This window comes from Xiphophorus maculatus, chromosome 12, assembly GCF_002775205.1.
Source record: "Xiphophorus maculatus strain JP 163 A chromosome 12, X_maculatus-5.0-male, whole genome shotgun sequence".
NCBI lineage: Eukaryota > Metazoa > Chordata > Actinopteri > Cyprinodontiformes > Poeciliidae > Xiphophorus > Xiphophorus maculatus.
The window spans coordinates 4974609-4990829 of record NC_036454.1 but is presented as its reverse complement, the minus strand read 5'-3'; the positions used below and the strand labels follow the sequence as shown (position 1 = coordinate 4990829).

The 16221-nt window shown below is 39.5% G+C and overlaps 1 protein-coding gene across 1 annotated transcript in view; it reads left to right on the top strand.

Annotated features, from left to right (window-relative positions):
- c12h4orf22 (chromosome 12 C4orf22 homolog) overlaps positions 1–15891 on the top strand; it is a 75495-nt gene extending 59604 nt beyond the window's left edge. The window contains exons 5-6 of the mRNA XM_023344038.1: positions 12382–12505; positions 14570–15891. Of these exons, the coding sequence (XP_023199806.1) occupies positions 12382–12505; positions 14570–14662 (217 nt within the window). The 3' untranslated portion in view covers positions 14663–15891. The remainder of the gene's footprint in view (positions 1–12381; positions 12506–14569) is intronic.
- Positions 15892–16221: the final 330 nt, after the last annotated feature.

The window sequence follows — 16221 nt, the reverse complement described above, 5'->3', positions numbered from 1 at the left end:
AGTTCACTGAATGGATTAATATGTCAGTCTTCTTTTGCGTAAAAGTTCTTGGGTGTTTTTGGCTTCATTTATGTTAAAACAAAAATTTGTGATATCTTGTCCCTCAAGCGAATTCTGGATCATGGTCTGAAGAAACAAAAATCATAAAGAAAAATACTAACATCTTCATAAAATGTTAGATAATGTTATCATTCCATGCATGCAGATTGCTCCATCCTGGCTGCACAAAGGAGCGTTATCGCAGGTCCTTCCTCACAGCAGCAGTAACATTTTATAACAGTTACTCATATGTTTGCATCCCTGCTGTTTTCCATAGTTTGTCCATTTCTTGTAAATAGTATGTTGATTTTTATGCAGATATGCATTCAGTTTGCACATTTTTTAACTGATCCTACTCTGTTGCCCATTTCTTTGAATCTGAGCATATTATTTGTAATAACAATGGCATTTTCTTCTTCTGTTGTAAATTTAGCCTCACAGTCTCTTTTTTGCTTTTATATTTACGTGAATATACATCCTCATACAGAGTGAGAATAAATTATATTTCTATTGTATTCAGGGATGCAGTTTTCTGAGGTTTACTTTCTCACCTCCAGGGGTGTTCAATGTCAAATATGAAAAATGTCTACTCAGAATGAGTTGACCATTGGATTTAGTCAATGGTTTATTTTGTAAACTTTGGAGCCTTTATTAAGTCGCTGCATTGTGGATAAGGTTTTACGCCCCTACTGAAAGATAAAAAATAGGGTGATGGACTGTTTTATTTATCAGTTTCTCACCTTGTGTTCATCCCAAACACCCATCTTGTGGCCCTGAACTCTTCTTCCTCCCTAACAACCCGAAGGTGTGAGTCATTGGACGAGTATGCCTGGAGGTACAACCTACTCCCTAATGATGCTTTTATGAGGCTTCCCCCTTCAGCGGGTCTCCCTTCCTTCCCATTGGCGTGACATATGCCTTCACACTCCGCCTCGGTCTTCAGCTTTTAAAACCCAACTTGATCAGATTTACACATCGCTCTCTCCGTCTTTATTTTTTAACTTCTCGTAGCTCATGTGTCATTCTCCGCTATCTGTTCTTCTTTCTCTCCTCCTCCACCCGTCTCAGCCTCCCCCGTGACTTTTTTGGTCTCTGTCGGGAACAATAACACACAGTGTGGTTGCCGCTAAGAGGGAGCAGATGCTGGAGCTGCTGCCCACTCGGTGCACTAAACCTCCCACCGCAGGACTCTGAATCCCGTCCCTCCAACTCCTCCTCCTCCTCCTCAGCCACAAAGAACACAGAGCAGTGACACCAGCGCCAGCTCCTGCCTACACATCCCACTTCCATCAAGAAAGGGTGGATAGGTTCATGTCTCAATTCTACTTCCTCTTTTGACATTAAAAGTTCTATCTAATCTCTTAAAAATCTTTTTTTTTTTGTTGCCTCAACTCCATAATATATGACGGATTCTCACCAGTAGTTCCAGTTCTGGATCTATAATACACAGATATTAACATCTATGGAAAAAACATAATTTTTCCCCAATGTTTGATATTAAATCAGACTAAACCTTTTCTGTTTTGTGTCATTTAGAATTAACATTTTTTTCTATTTCCCGAATGGCAGAATAATATGAGTTTATCTTTAAATTTAAAGCGTAAAGAGATGTCCCTTCAAACATGTTGGGAAAGACCAGATGATGATGTCATCACTTTGTAAGCATCTGATAGGTTAATTGACAAAATTTAAGCTCAACTGTAGGTCCATGGGACAGATGTGCGGTACGGTTAGGGTGGAGCTACTAGCTTCGCTCGTCATTGATAAGCAGGAGACAAATTGTTGCTACTTGTTTGTCGTCGCACTAGCATGTCATGACGTTAAGCGCTTGGATTAAACTAGCTGGTGGTGGAAATGCTCTCTTGATCAAGACTATAAAATACAGAGTGTCTGCACATCCTTAAAAACATGTAAATTCATGTATCTAAAATTAAGGCCTTAAAATGTCTTAAATTCATTAGAAGAATTAAAAGATTACCTTAAATATATTAATCACAGGCCGTCAATTTTGTTGTGGCTAAACTAATTTAGTATTTTCTTGTTTTTCTTTGGACTTTTCTGACATTCAAACTTTTAAGTCACATAGACATTTTTGTTGATTTCTGTGACCTAGCTAGCTTTTTGCATCTATCATGGCTAAGTGCAAATTTGCAGTTTGCAGGATGACGTTCATCTTTGCCACTGGTTCACTTCTGTTGCCAACCCATGCAATGCAACATTGATTGTGTACAATGTAAAAATATGCAATTTTCTTTTGTACATTTCTGTTGAGATACCGGTCTTAAGTTTATTTCATAATGGTCTTAAGTATGTCTTAAAAAGTCTAAAATTTGAGTTGATGAAACCTGCAGAAAATAGCATGCTGCACTGCAGCGGCCCATGCCGTACCGCTCAGTGGAAACAAAGCATAACCAAACTCTACAAGCTCATAGTGTTCCTTAAACAAGTCAAACCTTTTTGACCATATCCTGCTTGAAGTGTTCACTATCATTAGGGCAAACCATGCCCATGTTTGTTATAGCAACAAACTCTGTTTTTTGTTGGTTCAAACTTTTTCTTGGCTGGTGCTAACCTGATCAGTTAAATACTAACTGATCAGAATTGGGTTGCCACGGTAACAAGTCAACAACAGAAACCCAGACATCCCTCTCCCCATCGACACACTCCTGATCATTCTAGGGAAACCAAAGTGTTTTTAAGTCAAAATGTCTTGCTGTACTGACAGATTATTTCACTTTTTTTGGTGTGAATATGTTAGTATGCTGGAAATAAGAAAACTGTCTTAAAAGTAACTTTTCAGCAAGCTATAGGAACTCATTTTTAGTCAATAATTCTTTAATTTTGAAATAAAAAGTATTAGTACCACTGGGACATTATTTCCACTAGTACTAAAACGTTTTGATCAATATAAAGGAATTAATGCCTTAAAGCAAGCTCTTATGTCTTTCTGAAAAGTTACTTGTTAGCTAGTTTTGTCTTATTTCATATTTGTGCTTAAAAGTCGACCAGAAATGTGTGGTAAGATGGGGTGTTTTTGCAGTGTGAGGTCCTGAACCATGTCTAATTAACTGCCAGATCTCCAGCTCTGTGCTTCCTGCCACTCCAGATGTGCCTATAGCATCTCTGATGTGTAATGTTCACCAGCAAAGTGACCATCTGTTTATGCACTGCCTGCTCCCCTCCTCCGGCTCTTCATCTTTCCCTCTCTTTGGTCCCAGTGTTTAGTCAACCCTTGCCTTATCGTTATTATTTCGACAAATGTTTCCGATTTAGCCAACTTATTGAAAAGCTGTTATGTATAATTAAGTTCTGAACGCGCTGCCAACATTGTGCGCTTTTGACAACAGACAGAGCCGCTGCATGTGAAGGCTCAGCTCGCTCATGCCTGTTCTGGAGCCAAACCCACGTTGCCTCCACGCTCTGCCTCTGCAGTGCACCTGTGCGTCTGGCTTCGTTTTCCGCTATGAAAATATTTGCTCTGCTGTCCCGTTTTATTAAGTTTTAATACAAAAGAGAAGCTGTTCCAGCTCCAGTTGTGATCTGGCGAGCCCGGTTATCGTGTCCGAGCTTTAACGTGGGGGGCGTTTTTTCGTTTTATCACGGTACAGATCGCCAACTCCATAAATATTTGCTAGTAAGCCGGAACGCATGTCATCTCTGTTGGCCTTCACACATGGCACGCACGTTCTTCACAGTCTGGGTCCTCGGGGTTAAATCATGTTGTACTGTTTGTTCTCAGAGCTGATATGTTTGGATAGATTTATGCCGCGTTCCCCAGCATCAAGGCTTTTCTGTTTGTCCTGTTTGTATAATTTGGTCCCGATATCAGAAATTGTTATTTAATAGAAAAGCTTGTAAAATGTCAAGGACTGTTATTAATGCATCTTTCCATCAAAGTGTAAACATACATATCCAGACATGATATGTCTCGAAGCCTTGTCATCTGTGTATTTCAAGGCAAACAGCGTTTGACCTTTAACCTCTCTCAGTCAGAGCACCATTAGCCTCCAGAGGGACAGTCGCTACCACCCAGCTGTCTCTACTCTCTGTAACGCGTCTGTCCTCAGTGTGTGAACGTTACGCTAATGGATGTCATGAAGTCGAGTTGTTTCTATTCAGAGCCAAACGACAGAAAAAATCAACTCCAGAGACAAATCTCAGTATGACGAAACATGAATCCGACTATGTTATTCTGTGGTTGGAAGCAGCTGTGTATATTTTAGATATTCTAAATATATATGCAGTTTAAACCAGATATTTACAAAAACTTCATAAAAAGACATGTAACCCTTTTCCCCTCGCTGCCTGACATTAAATCAAGGTAAATGTTTCCGGTTCTACGTCAGTCAGGATTGTCAAAATGATTCCCGTTTGCTAAATGTAAAAACTCAGAAGTTTATATACTGTGAATGTGTCTTAGGGTAACACCTCAAACACAGCACTTCCTTTTAAAGGTTTTTTCGACTCAAGTGGCCTTCATTAGAAAGTGCTAAGACAGGAAAGTAGGTAATTAGAGAGGAAAGACATGCACCAAAGTTCACCAGGCTGGGATTCGAACCTGCGACGGCAGACTAAGGCCCCTTTATGTGGGTTGTGTTTAACTCCTGCGCCACCACAGCACATCCAACACAACCCTTTTTTGTGTTAAATCACGAGAAGTCCAAAAGAAATCAGGCAACACCTCTGGAACATTTATGTGTCTGGTTCATCTTTGGGCCCTATTCAAGATGGCTGAAGGTTCTGTGTTTATCTGCACAGACAGGATGGAAATATCCAGCCATCAAGAAGGAGACGGGCTGGACAATATGGCTGAAAAACCTATCACAATATAAGGATTTTATATCAGTTTCATCATAATTATTGATTAGGGATTTTTTGGTTTTGGATATCTGAAATACTGGTGAAGTGACATTTTCTGTTTTAGCTGTTCTAGAGCTCATTTCCTCCTTTCACTCAACTCAATTTCATATTTAAGCAGTTCAAATTCAATTCAAAAATACTTTATTGATCCCAAAGGGAAATTAAATTATGTTATGTTAAAAACTTAGCTTAGCTCACCGTGAAAGGTGGAGCAGCTAAAGCTCAGTGAAATTATTGAACATTGTATTTGGACATATCTATAAATATTGATCATGTGCATATTGCGATTATAAATTGTTGTTGATTTGTTGCCCAGCCTTGGGTTTCACACCCAAGAGATGAACCTCAGAACCGCTAGAGAAGCTAAACAAGTACAATATCGTCATGGTGGGACAGAGCACTCAGAGTGGAAGAAATATAACAATATTGTAAGTTAGATCACAATTTGCAAATGCACTAAATCTTGGAGACATATCCAAGAGCTGCAAACGACACCTGAGAATATCATTCAGTGTTTTAGGCCAAAATCCACAAAATATACAGGTCCAAAAATAATAAATATGTCAATCTTCAATTCTAACTGAGCCTTAATGTCCAGGTGCTTTTGTTTTAAGTGTATTTTCCTTTGCTTATTCTTTTATTACACTACATTCAATTCAAGCATTATCCCCCAACCATTCCCTAGATTTATTGGGGTTTTCTTCTGTCTTAAATTTAATTCAAGGCGGCATAAAAAAAAGGTCTTAAAAAGTCTTACATTTTAAGACTTTTTATTCTTAAACATTTACTTCAGAAATAAACATTGTACAGCGGAAACCAAGATGGCGTTTACTCTGATGAAATATACGATCCACTGCTCATAATCCAGCTCCTATTGACGTTCCTCCGGAAAATGAGCACCTGGAGATAACAACAGAGCTGAGCATGGTAACTATGGAAAGTGAAAGAGTAGAGCGCACATGTCACACAGTCAAGGTAAATGCATCGGGAAGCAGGAACCCATGCTGTGAAAACCGTCACAGTTTCCACCAAATCCAGGTTCTCAGACTTTTACTGGTCCATGTGTCTGGGTGTGGTGCCATCCAGCTGCTCGAGCTTTCTTCGTCACCGACTGGGAAGCTAGCTGCCTTTGCGACCATTCACATAGTACAGTAGGGGAAGTGGGTCCAATAAAACATGTCCAAATAGGAGAGCAACAAAGTCTTTTTTTTTTCTTTTTTATGTTCAGCCGTAAGAGATCTCACATCTTAAAAATATCTTACATCTCACTCTTGCAAATGTAGGCGGGTCACCGTGGAATAAAAGTGGCTTACCAAAAAAATTTTAATTGTCGCATGGTATTCCTGTAGAAATAGCCCCCGCAGCCCTGTCAGAGCTAATCTAGGAAGAGAAGAAGGATGTATATGTCTGAAAGTAAAGGTTCAGACGACATAATTTTCCTCCGAGTTTTAAGGGGAAAAAAAACAGATCGACTTGTGTTTCAGAAGTGGGACAGCAGCAGTCTATTCTGACCACGCTTTACCCAGATCTGTTGGCATGTGGGCCAGAATACCAGGCCTCCGGTCTTGTCAAACCTTATAATTTTATGCATCAGTGTATTTCCTTGCATGGCTGCGACTGTTTGGGAGCAGACAGAGAATGTTTCCTGGAGAGGAAACTGATGGCTGGCAGGAAGTGCTGACCGATAACTGAAGCACCAGAATCTATTTGGTGTCACATTTTCTGGACTCTGAAGCGTAAAGGTAAAGGAAGCTGACCCTTTGGTGCTTCTTGGACCCACTTTGATTGGATTTAGTGAATTAATGTGTTGGCCTTTAAATAGAAAGGAGGATATCCTCTTTGCTGTGAGAAATTATTTTTACTTTCGGTGCCTAAAGTTCGAACTGAACATGGAAAAAAAAAACTTTCAGTTTTCTGCTCCATCTTCTTGGAATCAGTTGCAGAAATACATAAACGTGAAGGATCTATTGTCACTAAATGCTTCTAAGGCTGTTCTTACTGATTTTGAGAATGAATAATCTGTGTGTAAATGTTTCCACAGAGGAATCCTTTAATTGATTTATCACAGTGTTAAAGTTTTCTGTTTTTGCTGTGAATGCTCTGTAATCTCTGCCGGTCTTGGCCAGGATTCTTTAGCAAGAGATTTTGAATCTCAATGGGGGATTTTTCTGGGTGAAATAAATCTTAAATAAAAATAAAGTGGATCTATGACAAAAAAAAATACAAACACTAAACCCATTTAAGATTGTTTCCATTCAACACCAAAAATCTGTGTATTTTCTCCAGTCACGGTACTAAACCTTTCAGAGCAGAATACCTTCCATCACCGTTAGGATCATCTCAACAAGTTAAACGAGCAAAACAAAATGGACTTATGTGGCTAAACAATATACAGTTTTGTTCCAGTTTCTTAGTAATATCCAATATAACACAAAATGTAGAGTAAAGTTTGACTGTTTTATTTATTTGTGATGATCTGCTCATTAGAAGACTTTCAAATATTTTCTGGTTGTAATCAAGTAGTGATGGGCCACCTGACGCCAGGCTTAAAAAGGGGGCGTGTCAATGAAGCCCCGCTTCCATGCTTGTGTCGTCTTGCTGAAAACCACGTGACTAGCAACAAACGATGCCTTGCATTGCATGGGTCACGTGACTGCTTCATTTTGCGTGTCGGTTTTCAAAATAAAAGCGTGATGAGCCGCCGCTTCATGGGTTACTGTATGTGTCTTCAGCAGTGGCCGAAATAAAAGGAACCATTTATAGTTCATGTGTATGAAGGATTTTGAAAATGATTTTGAAAATGAAACGTCATTGCTTCATGAGGCTTCATTTGGCCATCACTAATTTTAACTAAATAAGAACCTTAAAGATCAACATAGATGTATTTTTCTTTAAGAAGAACAGTGTTTAGGTCTCCTAAATACAGTGCGGTAGGCTTTGGTTCTGAACACAAAGAACTTCATATCAAACTGAGTGCAGGGAACCCAACCAAATTATGACCAATGCAAACCAGCAACATGAGAAACACATGGCTTATATAGTGAGGAAGAAACGACTAAATGGATGCAGGTGTGATAATTACAAATCAAGACCAGGTTGGGCAGAAGGTCAGGAGAACGAGACTGAGTCTGCAAAATAAAAACCATAACGTGGCAGCGACAGTAGAAAATGAAAGTCGTTTAAACTCAAACAGAGCACAACTGAAGCCGACATCAAACCAAAAAATAAAAACAGCAAATTAAACCAAATCTACAGACAGTGGAAGTATTCCAGACTCGCATAAATGAAAACGTCCTGCCTGGAGACCAGAACTGAGCTCAGACCTGACCCATTTTCAGAGCTAATTCAGCAGACCGCTTTGCAAAATATTTATTTACATTTCCTAAAATTGCTTAGTGTGAGGCAGGCAGGTTTTGGAAAGCCGCAGGAGTATGTAATGTATTCCTTGGACCAAATCTGTTCTTGTAATTTGTAGCTATGAAGTTGCATATTTTTCTTGGAGAAAACCTTTTTTATGTCTCAGATGCAGATAAGTATTTATGGACAGGTTTTAATGTGTCACAGCAGATTTTACTTTTTAAATAAACACCACTACAGAAGACCAAAGAGAGTTTCTGAAATTTAAACCAAGTCACTTGGAGGTTTTTTGGGGTTTTTTTTTTTTTACATCATATAGGGTTTTTTGGGGTTTTTTTATATATATATATATTTGCTAGTACTGAAGTGCTAAGGGTAACATCAGAATAATGCTTGGTACCAGAACCCCAACATCGTCATGAAAACTGGAAAAATCCCAGTTTATAATCTTCACTTATGACATCTGACCTGCAGTTTTCCAGTAACAACATAAAGCAAGGTTGTTGTTTTTTAAGGGTTTTCCTCCATAGTTACTTCAATTCAAATTCCAAAATACAACTACAATACTACAACTGAGTTTAGAAACGCTTTAACTTAAACTCATCTACTGTAGTTTTTCATTGCAACATTTCTCTAAATCATCCACATAGGCCTGTGAAAATAAATAACATGAAATCTAATGTTTGTTCAGAAAATATAACATCTGGATTCTAAGAAATCAGGATTTAAGATCTTTTTTATACTTAAGTTAAAGGGAATGATTCAGGTTTTTACAATTTATCCTGTTGGAATGTTTTAACATGCACAAAATATATAACGTTTCAGAGCAGAGAACAGAAATGCAAATATAAATATTTTGATGCATTTGTTTATTCTAAATCAGTATAATAAATTCTAACCCGAAGGAGCTTAGCCTGACCTTCTTTAACATTAATCAACATGTTTTTTTAAAAAAAACAAAGTTAAAATAATTTTCAAGACTCGTGTCTTTAGGTTTCTCATTACCTGTAAAGAGGAATGGAGTCCAGGCTCACAGAGAGAACAACGCAGAGTTCAAAACCTGCTATAATGAGATGCTTTCACTTCCAAACCTGAATCATATTTCATGTCAACAAAGACGGAAGATCTGCCAATTCCACGGCTAAAGAATGAGAAGCTGAGGTTGTTTCTCAACAAAAGAACAAAAACAAACCGTTCGGTCTGAAATCATCAAAGGCATTCAGGACATTTTACATCTCTGTCAAATAGAGAAACACAGATTTATTAATATTCTTGTCCCTTTATAAACATCATTTCTCCTCCTGAGGAGCTAGAAGCTGAGCGAGTTGAATCGGATGCTGTGAATTAATCAGTCATTTATTCTGGAATTGAAGCCATTCTTTGGTTTCACTTGCTGATTAGTCACAGCTTCAGCCTGGATTTGGTGCCCTGCACATGGAAGTGGAAACAGCTTTTTAACCTCTCGACCTCTGATAAAGAATATCTGACTGACGGCTGTTTTCCTTCATTTTAATCAGCTCATGAATGCTCCCTCACAGAGATTACTGCTCTGTGTTTTATGCTCTTCTTCTGGGTTCATCCATCGTTTCTTTCTGATAAATCCAAAAGAGTTGTGCAAAACATATTATTTGCAGTGGGATCTTTTTAAATTTTTTTATTCAAATTGGCAGATTTCTTGTCACAAAATCCTATTTCTATTGATACCGATACATCTTAAAACTCTAAAGCAGAGCTACGTTACAATAGAACGATATGTTCTGTCTCGGTATGATTCTCTTAAAATTAAATTCATGGTTATGTTTTTTGGAATGCACTGCTGTTCAAAGGTCATGTCTGTAGATCTAACTGCACTGGAGCCAGACTTTTTCTTAAATCAGAAAAAAATGCACCAAACAGAAATGCTTGGACATTTTTGATCTTGAGTTTTGTAAAGTTCTGACCTACACATACAGATTGACTGTAAGCAATAAACAACAACAAAATACTTTACGTTCTTTATTCCAGATAAATAACGAATTTAACTGTAAATTTAACAATAAAAAAAGTAATTAACCCTTTGGAGTCTTGGGTCTAAATGGCCGTTTTGGTCTAATTTTGAATTTACCCTTATATTTCCACCATAAAAACTATTTACCTTACCTTGTTTGGTATCATTATTTTCAGAACATCCTAAACTTTGTGATTTTACAGTGTTTGTTTCATTTTGACAAAATTTATTATCACATTGGAGCAAAAAACACACACAGAAACATGACGTCATGCCCGCCACAGGGCGGGCGTCGACCTTAAAAGGCTAAAGCACTCATTTTTCTCGGTAATCCCAGTGTTATGTCCCACTGCCTAACTGAAAAATGACAAACTTGTCCACACAGCAAAATGCAAAACATTCACCACATCAAAAGATGTTTTTTGTACTCCACAACATCAATAAAATAGTTTTATTAAGCTTCCTTGAGCAGGTTAGGTTAGTTCATAACATTTTTTGCACAAAATCAGATAATGAGATTTTAGTCTGTCAGTTCAGAATGAGCCGTTTTAGGGTGTCTTATCTCTTTAAATCCAAATAATTTGCTGCTGGCCACGCCCCTTAACGCAACGTTTACATTCATATGTGAAAATGGCTGCAAACAGATGCACAATTATACAACCGTACATCTTTGAAAAGCATGAGTGGATTCTCCTGCACAACCAACAAGAATGTAGCAAGTGGCTTCTGGATGTTAAGTTAACAACAAAGCACTTGTCTTTTCCAGCAGCCATTGCACAGCGCATGCAGCGGAAAAACCAGCTGACCAATTATGCTGGGAGTCAGCTTGAGTTGCTAGGTAACGGTGCAGTGGGACTCAGTAATCAGGAGGTTTTGAGCTCATTTTCCAGACACCAAAGACTTTAACTTATTGCCAAATAAGTCTGGGTGAGATTTTTAAGAGCTTGGGTTGTTTTTAGAAGCATTTTATTACTAAATGGAAGTACAAAAACATGAAAAATATTAATTTTGTATAATAGGTCGTTTTTTTAGTATCCACTATGCAATTCACTACACTGTCATAGTCAGTGGCGCCGGATTCATTTTTGAGGTGGGGGGTCCATGGGGTGTTTCGTCACCTCTGTTATGCACTTTGAATGTCATGCAGAACATGCAGAAGGCAACTTTACAGAGCATTTAGATTTCAGAATGGACTTTATTCCATTTTCAAAACTGGAGTCTGGAAAAATGTAAAAGACGGATAAATGCCTGCAGCCGACCTAAGAACAGCTGAATATTAAAACACCGTGTTTGTATGAAGGTTTTGTCATCATTACATCATTGGTGTGAACGCACCAGTAGCGGGTGAAACAGTTGTCCAACCGGGTGACCCGTCAGCTCTTCAGTTCGCCAAACCACACACACACACACACACACACCCACACGCCCCCACGCACGCACACACACAAAAAAGCTCATAAACAGGAAAGAGGAAAAATAAATATATATAAAATAATAATTCATGCAATTATTTTTCGACCTGAGCAAAAATGATCTGCTCTAGGCAAAGTGTGGGTGAGCATTTGGTCGGGAACCGTAAACGAACATGGGCCCGATGTCCTTTTGTTTTGTTTTCATCCCAACGCTATTAGAAAGAAAACATCGTCACACTTCTGTAAATGGTGACAAATACAGAAATCTCATTCAATTTTTAGGCAGAACTGGTTCAAATCTGGACCGGATCAGAGTCAAAGCCTTTTTTCAGATGTCAGACCGGTTCATGATCCCAACCCGACCCAAAGCTGCCGCATGTGCGTAAACCTTTGGGGGACGGTTATGATCTGGAGCCTTAGATTCGGTCCAGATCTCAATGCTGTAGGTTTTATCTGTACCACAGAGAGATTTCAGTCACGGATTGTCGGAGTTGTGTGCAGCCTGTGTAAATGTCTGGCGGGACCAGCGGACGGGCAGGGCAGGGCCGTAAAGTGTTGAGGGCGGGGGCAATGGTCCCCTGCACCCCCCTGTTCTGGTGCCTATGGTCATGGTCAGTTAAGAGAAGAAGATGATTGAAGAGATCTTCATAACCAGCTGGCAGCCATGTTTTTCTTCATTTAAAACCTTCCTGAAAGACTCAGTTGTATTCCCCGTTTCCTTCACAGCTACTACAACTGGAAGACGCAGACATCCACCTCCAACTCCAGCCCCAACTTTGAGGTGATTTATGATGACCCAAACGGACTTCTCTTTAAGAGCAAGAGGGACAAAACAATGCTGAATCCTTGGGTAAGAATTGTTTCTCTGCTGCTTTGCTTCTGGGCCTCAGGCTCCCATAATCAGATCCAGCCACCTGCTGCATGGCCGTAAAAATGTTTCTGGGAAGTAAAAGTTCTTATCAGATCCAGTTTGCTTCCAGGCACACTTTGTCTTTAAAGCCAGTGTTATATCTAACAGAGGATGTTACAGTGACGGCCCTATATTACCTCACTGGCCCTAAGTTTTAGGCACTGAAGCTTTTTAACAAGCTGCAGATATCAGTTGGAGAAGCTGAGAGCGATGAAGGAATCATATTTGCTTTCCACCTGCACACAGAGCGAAGGGTCAAGAGATCGAGGCAGGTGCTTCCTCCACGCTCTCCTTCTGGCGGAGGCCTTTGCAGAATAACGGCCCACTGGGACGGCTCTTATTTTCCCTCCTGCCTCTCTCTTTGCTGGGGGGTAGGGAAGCAGTTGGTGGGGCCGAACTATTTTGAAATTGCAGACAGAGCTGTGGGGACTGCGTTTTTGAGGCCAAAATGGCAGCACAGTGTTCTAGCTGCGGTCGAGCCCCGCCCCGACCAGCCGTCTATTAAAAACACAAGCGATGGAAGGCGCAGGAAGCCAGGGACATCAAACCACCCGCGTGTCCAGAAACGCAGCGTGGCTCAGCCCTGAAGCGTCCAGCTTTTAACCCTCCGTCTGCAGCTTCGTCTTTACAGTTCACACTGCAAAAACACAAAACCTAGACAAGCACTTTTGGTCTAGTTTCTAGTGCAAATATCTTGGTGCTGTTAAAATAAAACAAAATTAACTTGCAAGCAACTTTTCAGCAAGATATAGGAGCTTGTTTTAAGTAATTAATTCCTTCATATTGATAAAGGCGTACTAGTTCCACAGGCAGATTATTTCACTTATATCAAGACATTTTCCCAAGAGTGAAATAATCTAACAGTGGGATTAGTATGAAAAAACCTTTCTGCTCTTACCTTACAGAAAATATACTCATAAGTTAGCTTTGTCTAAGATACTAGGATATTTTAACTACAAACAAGACAAAAATAATTGGTGATATTTTGTGTTTTTGAAGTGCAGGCTAGTTCTCCGCTTTGTTTTTCTGCTTTTGCTAAACCGTGACCGCTTGTTCCCCTGCAGCCAGAAATGTGGGTTTGATGGTGAAGAGCTTCTCTTATCTCTGTGGTTCATTTGGTTTGACTGGAAAAAGAAGCTGAAAGAAAAGTTTTCCTTAGATGATGTGAGCATTAGTAAAACATTTTGGTTTCCCGATCATGTGGAGGTTTGCCGTTTACCAGAGTTTCCGACTCCGGTGATGAAGTCATTTTTAGCCGTCTGTTTCGCCTCGGTCATTACGACACCCACAGGAGTGTTTGAGGTAAACGTGTAAATTGGGTGTGATGGTTGACCAATGAATGAGTCCCGTGACACAGATGGTCTGAGAGGAAATGCTTCCAGCAGCTTGTGGTTTCACATGGATGGACAGACAGACAGACACATGGATGTGTGCTTATAAAAACCTGAGCTGATTTTAGGTTAAGACTTTGACTAGGCCACTTTAACACACAGATATGCTTTGATGCTAACCCTTCATAATGGACCTCCTCCTTCTTTTCTTGCAGCTGTTATTGCTCTATAGGCAGTAACAATGCTCTGAGAATCATAAAATAAATACACACAGCAGCCTTAGCTTTGATACAGTAACCAATAAAGTTATACTAAAAACCTCGTCATTAAACACAAACCAAACACTTTCTCTTTCAGAGATTGTTTTTGGATCAAATCAAAGAAGGATTTATGCCTCCTGATGGACTCATCTGTACTTTCAGCATCTTTTATGCCGCATTTGTCACTGGTTTCTCAATTGGTGACTGTATGATATTTTGATGACTTTTTATTTTTGTGTTTTTATGATGTAAAGCACTTTGAACTGCATTGTTGCTGAAATGTGCCAAACAAATAACTTGATTGACTGATTTACAGAACTTGTCTAAGTAAAAACATCCTCCAAGCTCATAAAACTCACTGATCTGCTTTGTCCAAATGAAGCCACTTCTAAACACGTGGTGTTTGGTTTCAGTCGGGGTCCAACGGGGACTCCAGCGGGACGCTCCTCCAGTCGGACCTCTACGTCCACGTCGTGCTGTACGACCGCAGTGTGAGAACGTTCTGACCTGCTGACGCCGACACAGCCGTACAATCTGGCGTGCAACGCAGAGCGCTGAAAGCCTCTAATTTAGCTGCAGCTGCATCATCATTTACAAACTCTTTCCCTCTTATCGTGCATGCCATCAGGGTGGAGGTGCCGCTGCGACGACTTCAAACAGACAATTCCCAGAGGAAGACGTGGACAAACTGGAGTGACAGCTGGAGAGTTTCCTTAAGCTTAAACTGGAACTTAGATATTCTGTTGGGTGCAAAGTCTTCTTTAGGAGCCAGAATCTGCTCCTCAACCCCAGGCTTGTCCACTGTTGGGGCCAACATATTTTGGGCCGTTTGTCTAAACAAATTAGAGGTGTAAGAGCTTTGAAAGATGATGGGGGCAGCTCTTCTGTCCTCCCCCAGGCTGCGGTAGCTCCAATTGGACTGGAAGAGTGGGTAATGGGCTTAAAGCATTCCTTGTGTTCCCAGATGGAAAGACGCTACGCCGGACATCAAAGCTCTCCATCACTTCCATATTAGTCATTGACTGACAGATTTTAATGCACCATAACTCTACAAATAATCCCATATGGAAACCTGTTTGAAACTTGAAGAAGTTTAATTTTTGCCATTAATACTGAAACGGGTGGTGGGAATCACACCAGTAATATTATCTCTGGCCATAAGATGATAACATATTACAGGGTTTTTATCATTTCTTCTTTCATGTGTGTTCAGTCTGAAGCTGAATCTTGGCAATTTGACTTAGGCAATGTATTGTTTTCCAAACAGGTCCCTTGCTTTCTATTTGTGTTTATTTCTGAAGGGAATTAAAGCTTCACAATCAAACCTATAATGATTGTGTTTTTTTTTTTTATTTAATAAAAACCCCAAAATGATATGATGGTGTGCATTTTAATCCCCCCAAACAAAATCTAGTGCATTTCCTTCAGAAGTCACATAATCATCAAACATAGTTCATCTGTGCATAATTCAATATCTGTGTATCTGCAGCTGTCCTGTGAAGCTGCACACTCCACAAAGCTGCTGAAGACACAATCTAAAAGTCTTGCACCAGTAACTTAAACACAAAATATTGAATCAGAGGCTTTGAATGCCTCACTTTTCAGTTTTTAATGGTGAATTTATGTTCATGCCATCTGCAATTCATCTGTTCGTCTTAATGAAATACCTAGAGATTTGGGGTTATAAGCTTTTAAAATGTGAAAGTTTGGGAGACTATGAAAGTTGAAAGATAGCATTTTCTGTAATGAGATGTGAGGAAAATATTTATTTTGAAGGTGTTTAATTTTCCTTTGGGCTCAATAAAGTCTTTTTGAATTTGTTTTATGTTTTCAGTCCCTGTTTCTGTACATGTCTTTCTTTTAGGATGAGCAATGATTAAAACATCAACAGTTAACAGATGAATTACTAAAATGACCTCTAAAGTATTTTTCTTGCAAAGCCATTTTTCTCAGCAGTATAACATGTTTAAGGTATTTTTTTTCCCCCTTCTTAAAATCACAACCCCGGGAAACTGCGTCTGCTGCTGCTCACATGAACTCACCTCTGCAGGTTCCCCTGGAGGCG